The sequence below is a fragment of the Thermobia domestica genome, chromosome 4 (assembly GCF_964235325.1).
Source record: "Thermobia domestica chromosome 4, izTheDome1.hap1.1, whole genome shotgun sequence".
Lineage (NCBI taxonomy): Eukaryota > Metazoa > Arthropoda > Insecta > Zygentoma > Lepismatidae > Thermobia > Thermobia domestica.
The window spans coordinates 11,118,867-11,127,584 of NC_137457.1; the positions used below are offsets into that span (position 1 = coordinate 11,118,867).

At 35.3% G+C, this 8,718-nt stretch overlaps 1 protein-coding gene across 1 annotated transcript in view; it reads left to right on the forward strand.

The window, feature by feature from the left end:
- The window catches only part of LOC145683247 (carboxypeptidase inhibitor SmCI-like), a 94,715-nt gene extending 85,997 nt beyond the window's left edge, over window positions 1-8,718 (forward strand). The window contains exon 7 of the mRNA XM_081754611.1: window positions 8,590-8,718. Coding sequence (XP_081610737.1) covers window positions 8,590-8,594 — 5 coding nt within the window. The 3' untranslated portion in view covers window positions 8,595-8,718. The remainder of the gene's footprint in view (window positions 1-8,589) is intronic.

Consider the following 8,718-nt stretch of genomic DNA (forward strand, 5'->3'; position numbering starts at 1 on the left):
CTCATGTTTTTAACTACTCTATTAAATGCAGCTTTAACCAACACTTCTCCTATCTCACTTTCCACAGTAACATTGAATCAGCCGACTGTCACCACTTCTACACATTAGCAGTACCAAATCACAATATTCTTTCTCAAACACTTTATGTTTGAACCAGTTTAAATGGTGTGATTACTTCAAGTGCTACCCAAATTTTAGACTTCCAAATTGGACATTCAGAAGTGGTTTTGAATATTTTGTTCTTCTTCCTGGTAGATATCAAAATAGATATGGTAATAGATATTAGAAACAGTTTTCTGCAATCGATCCAGCGTCCAAAGAATAGATTTTACTTTCAATATTAGCTCCCTATTGAAACCAGGCGTGGATAAAATCACAATTTCTGGGTTCAAAGTTTATCCCAATGGAAAGAAAATAGTAACAGATACCGAAAAGCAATTTCCTTTTAAGATTATTCCCCTTCTGAAGACAACATAATCAGACTATCGGAAGCAGTATACCGAAAACGAATGTGGTTCAAATTTGCTATTTATATATCGTTTCAATACTAAATTTCGTAGAGTAAACGCGGTAAAACATATGAAGAAGTTCTTTTTAGAAATCGGTTCAGCGTTCCAACAATAGGCTTCTTCTCTAGTGAAGTTCTAGCAAAATTGGAAGTATTTCAAATTCGCCATATCTAGTTTCAACATTTAATGCCATAGGGCAAAAACGGTAAGAGATATAAACAAGCAGTAATTTGCATACAATTCAGCGTCTGAAGGAAACGTAGTATTATCACCAGCAACACTTACTAAAACCGTAAATAATTCAGATTTACTGTTATTTTCAATTTTAGTACTAAATTTCATTGACGTAAAACCTTAATAGATATCAAGATCGCACCCACCAAAATCCCACGCATTTCGATCAGTGTTGATCTTCGGCGAGCTCTAGTTCTTCGCCGTTCACTTTATATTGACGTCCTAAAATTTCGCCAGTATATTGGCCAACTTAATGATACGGTCCACTCCTCGAAAAAAAGCGGTTGGTAAATTACCTTCAGTTTCTTTGAAATCTGACATGGTGGAAGACAACCTGATGGATATTGGGTTTACGATACTTGGCCCACTTGTAAAAGTTCGCTTTAAACGTTGATTTATGATGTTCTATATTGTTTTTTTATAATATTCCTGTTGTTATATATTTTCTTTATTATTATTATTATTATTATTATTATTATTATTATTATTATTAGTTATTAATATATGCTTATTGATATTATTATATATATATTTCTTATTCTCATGTATTTATTATTTTATCTCTCCTCTTAGATTTTTACTTCTCTTGCTGCAGTGTTTTGTTATATTTTGGTATATTGTTTTTTTTAGATGTTATTTATGACATGTGTTTAGATCGTGACGGGTACAAATAACCTCATTGCAGACGTCCTGATTAATCCCCAACCAACCAACCAACCAACCAACCAACCAACCAACCAATCAATCAATCAATCAATCAATCAATCAATCAATCAATCAATTAATCAATCAATCAATTTTATCTCTTTTAGAGGTTTTCTTCCCCTCAAACTGTAATTTCTGAATTTTTATTGTATTTTACTATTCATTGGTATTGTTATATATTTTCTCTATTGTTACTATTATTATTATTAGTTATTGATATATCCTACTTATTGTTATATATATATATATATATATATATATATATATATATATATATATATATATATATATATATATATATATATATATATATATATGTTATTCTCAAGTATTTATTATTTTCTTTTCACTTAGTTGTTTCTGTTTTGTAAAAATTCTTATTATATTTTTATATGTTTGTTTTTAAAGTTTAGTCGTATTGATGGTGACAAATAGCCAAGATGCACGACCCGTTAGGGAGAGTAATGCTCCACGAAGTACGTTTTCTCGCGCGCTACTCTATCCAGCTCTTTTACGCGCTATCCTAGCCAGCTGTTTTGAGGTGGTGAGCTGATTTTGGTTTAGCGTTCCGTGCAGCAGCGGGGCTATATGAGACGTGGACCTATTGATTAACGTGGAATCCGAACCACATGAGCTCCCGCCGGGAGTCGAACCCGGGTCTCCCACGCCAAAGGCGCGTACGCTAACTGCTTAGCCACGATGGAGCTATAGCTGTTTTAAGTTAGTCACAAAATTTATATCATGGAGTACAAGTGGAACAAAATGAGTTCCGGCGGAGCTTCTAACACGTTGCTACTACTACTACTAATTATCTGCACGAAAGTATGTAAATCACTTTTTTGAGTATTATTTTCCTCTTATTTTATTTTTTAATTTAAAAAGTGTTATAAAATGTAAAAGAAAATCTGGCCCAGGTTTGAACTCACACCAAAAACGATATTCGTTACTAGCATATAGCGCTAGCCCACTTGGCTACGAAGACCGACAGCAGAAACCGTTTGATTTCTGCTATTTGAATGCAATGTGGCAAGAAATGGATAACGCTAACCACTCAGAACTGTGTTTTTCGTTCCCACTTCCGGGAGCATTACTCTCCTGAGCTAATCCTCAAAATGCTGACGTCCAATTAACTCCAATCAAGCAGCCAAGCGAATCTGAGTCTAGTTACTGCAGACATACTACGTCCGCTATAGGCTCTAAAAGCAAACAGATCTGCCTATTTCGTGGGGGCGCGGTGGCCCAGTGGTAGAGCGTTCACCTCTGGTTTTTGGGGTCCCGGGCTCACGCCGTGTGGACTATGTGGTGGACAAACACCGTGCTTGTGGGTTTTCTCGGGGTTCTCCCGTTTCCTCCCATTTTCTTCATTTCACCATTTCACTCATCTCTCATCATCGTCTCCTATAGCCTAACCGGCATAATCGTGAGACGTAAAACAAGGGATTTCATTTCATTCATTTCATTTCACATCTGCCTATTTGAAAGTCACCAATTCGAGAAGTAGAAAGATATATGATATTAAAATGCTTTCATTACAAGAATTACGTACTTAAAGATGTACATGTGTCACAGTGCATATGTCAAACCACAATGAATACAATTTGCTATAGAAGGTGTTACAAAATGTGTTAATATTTTGAGAAGATTCCTCAATCAAAATAAGAAAAGAAGATGGTATGAACTTGTGCTCAAAAGTGTATAGTTTCGGAGTTATATGGTGGCAAATTTGTGAAATAAGTGAATTTTAAAAGTTGAAAGCTCCACTACCATGGGATCTACCGTAGTCGGGTCACGATATCACTGAGGAACTAGTGTGTGAACTATCCTAATATCAATCTGTCAAAACGTCCGGTAATTGCGCAATCATTTTTAGAGGAGACATTTGGGAGTACTTAATCATTGTTCACCTACTTCTCTAAAAATTGCTTTGCAAGTACTGGATGCAGAGCCCCAAATTACCACTAAAATCTACAAGCTACCAGTGACCACATGGAAACAACCCAATCAAGAACTACTAATCCAATCGAAATTTCAAAATTTAATTCTAGAAATTTATTAAAATATCAATAATGATTAACACTGTTTTAATTTCCAATAATATTACTACAAAAACACAACCATCAATTACTAACGGGAGGTGGAGGTTACAAATATTTTTTATTTAATTTTTGAACCACAGTACATATAACTAACAAGCGAAAAATTTCTAAGTTCGACGTAACCAGAAAAATAACAAAATAAAAATTAAATTGGACTTGCTGTTTTCTCATTGTAACGCCCCATTCCCCAGGAGTCAGAGGTTGATTCAACAACAATATATATATATATATATATATATATATATATATATATATATATATATATATATATATATATATATATATATATAAACCAACCCCACCGAAGAAGGGACGACGGTAGGCGAATCCGTGCGCCTCAAGATCACCTGATTAACCTGCGATTAGACTCTGATTGTCCAGTATTCACTCTGGGACAAGGTTAAACAACAATAATATCAAAAATAACAAACTCAGAATCAGATTTCAAATAACAAATTTTATTACAATAATCCATAAATATCTGAACATATGAATATGCACAGATATTCCAAGAGGGAGGTGAATATTTGCTCAAACGTATGAAGAACAGATATTCACTAACACATATTGAAAATCCAGAAAAAATACAAACACTGTAATTAAATTTCAGAGCAATTACACAAATTTTTCTTTTATTTTTTAAATCCTGTAGTTTTCAGACTAAACTTCGAATTCATAGATTTCTCACAAAATATTTAAGCTAAGAGTAACACGTTAAATTAGCAAAGACCCTAGGAAAAATTGATCAAAAGTGTGTCATTAATCTTTCTTCCTTTTCTTCTTCTGATTTTAATTTTAATTTTTTTATCTCAATATTTAAGGAAATCACGCGCGAAAGCAAACAAGTTACTAGTCAAACAAATCATATAAGAATTTAATGCTTAACATTACGCACCTTATCGGAGAAAAATTTTTCACACAAGCCAAAATGTCTTAATTGCTCAATATTAATAATTACAGATATACAAACCATCTAAGTGTATTCATATGCATGAAAATGCAAGAAAGTACATACAAAAATATTTTTGTCTTTTTCTGAGTACTTCTCAATGGCTCTGCAGTTTTCGGGACTCTACCTCTTAATGTTGTCCGCGAAACAAAAACTTTTTTCTTTAATGCAATTCCTTATAGTGCAATACGTGGTCCTTACCCTCTTAATTGCCTCATCAATTCTGTCTATTAAAAACAATCAAAATTGCATTTCTGAAGACCAGTTTTATTTTACCTAACTCAACTTTTATTCCGAGTCTAATAATGACGTGAGAGAGATATTGCATTAAACACTCAGCTTTGACCAAACACACTCACATAAATAAAGGTAACTCAATGAATACTGGACAATCATGCCAAGAATTTCCATTCAAAACACCATTTAAGCATGTCTACTGAGGTGAGTCGAAAAACCGGGGGGGGGGGGGTTCAAATTTTCGCAAAAACTCTAAAAAAAATTACGCTTATACTCTGGAAAGTAATCGAGTACATGTCAGCGATTGAATGCAAGTTATATTAACCCATTTCCAGCTCATTAATGACACTACCAAACCAACTAAAGCCATATGTACAAACTACTAATTAACTCCGAACTTACCAGGTTTAAACGAAACGCAATTTAGCTCCTGTAATGTTTTACCTTTGCGGATATTATTACTTCCCTCTGGTTGGAACAGCTTCTGTCCAATGGTCTAGTACTAAGTTTCAACCAAACTGGGCCCGAGACGAAGTGAGTATAATTTTCTTTTCTTTGGTTGAATCAACCTCTGACCCCTGGGGAATGGGGCGTTACATGGAGCATTCTTAAACATTGCACTTAAATATTCTTAAACACTTTTGAGCAGAGGTCCATCAAAACTTTTTTCTTATTGTAAAGTGACAAACCTGTTCCCAAAAAATTGTGGTCCTGTATAAGAGTATTTCGATACGTATAGAATACATACATAATCAGAGCCTTTCTTTTGACAAAGTAAAATTTTAGCAATGGTAACATTTTTCATAGCGGTATAGGAGTTTGTCTTTATGGATCTTTCTCGAAATTTACTTACCACTTTAAATTCAAGCATGTTTATTTGTCCAATGTTATCTAAAACACACTCATTCATTCCCGCATGGTACAGTGTTCGTACGCCGAATCTCAGGATACATGATTCTCATTAGACCAGCCCTAACTTCAATTTACAGCTAATAGTTCAAGCTGCTAGCTAAGGAAGAATGTTCGTGCGCTTTTCAACCACTCCCGCGTCCATTTGGTTGCTGTCGCCGTAGCATAAAAGTTTTGACTGTTTGGGAAAGCTTATTCATTGACGCATCAGCCACGGTGAATACAACAACGCATTTGTTAGTGTGATATGTAAAAGCGCTCGTGATCATGTCAGTGTCAAATGAAGTTCTTAGAGCTTGTTTGCTTTACGAGTTTAAATTGGGGACAAATGGTGCAGAAGCAGCTAGAACAATATGTGTTGCGTTTGGAGAGGGTGTAATAAGTAAACGTACAGAACAAAAACGGTTCCAGACCTTTACAACTGGTAACGAGACCTTGCAAGATAAGCCTCGCTCTGGGAGGCCTAAATCAGTGGATATGGACCACCTGAAGGCCGCTATTGAACATGATTCTAGTCCAACATGTGGGGAACTTGCTCACTGATTCGAGGTAAGCAGGGAAACCATTCGGGTAAGTGTGCATCAGTTGGGGAAGACCTGGAAACTGGGTCAGTGGGTCCCTCACCAACTGACCGCTACGAGCCAAGTTCTAAGACTGAATATCTGTTCATCTTTGTTGACGAGACACAACATCTGTCCAATTTTGGACCGTATACTAACTTGTGACAAGAAGTGGGTCATGTATGACAATAAAAAACGTCATACCATTGGCTATCACCGCATGATCCGAAGCCTTTGTCTGCAAAACTGAATATCCATGAACGCAAGGTTTTGCTCTGTCTGGTGGAGCACTAACGGTATCGTGCACTGCGAATTCTTGGAACGTGATAAGACAACTACGAAAGATGTGTACTCATCACAACTGAGAACGGTATCCACCAAACTGACCCAGAAACAGCCAGCACTAGTGAACAGAAGAGGTGTGCTCTATCACCAGGACAACGCGCGCCCTCACCCCGCAAAACAGACGCTGCAGGTAATCTCAGAACTTGGTTGGGAGCTTCAACCTCATCCTCCCTCTCCCCAGATGTCGCCCCTTCGGATTACCATTTATTCTTGGCCATGGACAACTTTATGCGTGGCAGGCAGTTCAAGACTGAACAAGACTTCAAAAATGCAGTTTCTGAGTTTTTTGAGTCTCGGGAACAAATATTCTACAAAACTGGCATTTGCAAGCTTGTTGAGCGCTGGGAGAAGGTTGTAGAAGCAAATGCAGGCTATTTTGCCGAATATATAAACCGTTAAAACCCTGTAATTGACAGTTTTCTTTCATAGTATAAAAGCGCACGAACTTTCTTGCTTCCCTGGTAGTTATAAATATCATAATTAGACATAAGCTAATGCGCATCAATGTGAAGAAATTTTGGGCAACAGTGCTACGTTTTACACATGTATTACAAGAAACACCTTAACCACTGAAGCCTGTGAAGAAATGTGTGCTATTTATGGACAAAAAAGTTATGGACAGCAATAGCCAATATGTGATTCAGCCACTTTCGGTTTGGTTATTTCGATGTAAAAGATATTCGTGCGGTGAGCCAATGATCAATCATAACATCACCAATGACCATTCGAAGAAAGTTGGCTACAAGAAGAATCTCAACGTTCGGTGCTATTTGATCTGATTAAAAAAAATAATCATTTCTAAGGAGCTTCATGATGAGTGATTGGAAGAACATCTATGGGAATAATGTGCGAGAGAAGTCGGATCAAAACGAAGAGAAATTCATATTACGTGACAAACCGCACAGTCGCAGTTTGTCACGTCCAGGGAAGTTGTACTGTGCATTTGACAGGATTAGAATGAAGTCTATCATCACGATTTGTTGTCACTGGAAATAATGGATTCTGACTTGTCTTTCAACAATGATACGAGTATGCGAAGTAATTTAGTATCAGCAGTTGTAATTGTTGAAGAAAATGGGTGTTGTGTTACAAATCTGGAAGTGCAATACCACATGTATCTTCATCAGCTGATTACAAATGAAGAGAATTTGGCTGGGAAATTTTAAACCATCCACCATATAAGCTGCTTGAGAAAGTCACCCTCCATTTGTTACAGTTTCTACCTAAGTCCCTGAATAATGTTAGTTTCAGAATGTAGGCTTTTGAGAACGAAAAGTTTAGACAAGAAACCACAGAGATGTTAAATAACGTCAAAATAAGGTGTTACTGGAGAAATGGTGGGAAGTTACTGAAGTAAATGGAGATTATATTGTTCGATAATGTTATTTTGAAATCATAAATGTATGTTCAATTTGACTTATAAAACCCGAATTGGTTCTATACAATATGGACCAAAGTTTAGTTAAAAAGATTTTGATACTTAATAGTTGATGATAATTCTAAACTATGAATCATTTACCATAATACTTATAGTGTCATCTTGCTAGTATGGTAATAGAGCAATTAATTAAAGTATATTTCAAGATCAGTTTTACTTGAATAAATTATAGTGTTCTTGTAAAAGTTCTTGAAAATTAAGCAGGAAGTTTGAGATTCACCATTTTCCATATTTTCCAACTCAATAAAGGTTTATGATTGGTATATCTATCATCATTGCACATTTGCTCTAGGTTTAAAGCTATAAATATTATACAATTTTCTATCAGTCAACATGCCTGTTGGTACCAAAATTTCCCGTAGGACAGCATGCACCATGCGTATCATGAGTTTTCGGAAATTCAGCGTGGATAACTTTACGTCTCTCTGGATACAGATAACAAGAAATCATAATTTAAACCATTTGTAACAAGAAACAAATAAATTGTTAAAAGACCTCATTCATTTGCAAATGTAATATTAAATTTTTAAAACTATTAGTACTGTTTATTTTCTTATTCAGTTTCATTATAATGTTTCATATTTATTATTTTTCTTTTTTCTTACAGAATAAACAAAGGACAGTGAAAAACGTATATTCACAATGGACCTTGCATGAGCAGAAATGTCAAATTAGACTTCATTTTATATAGCTACATTTTTGTATAGTATAATAAATGACAAATGTTGCGTAACTA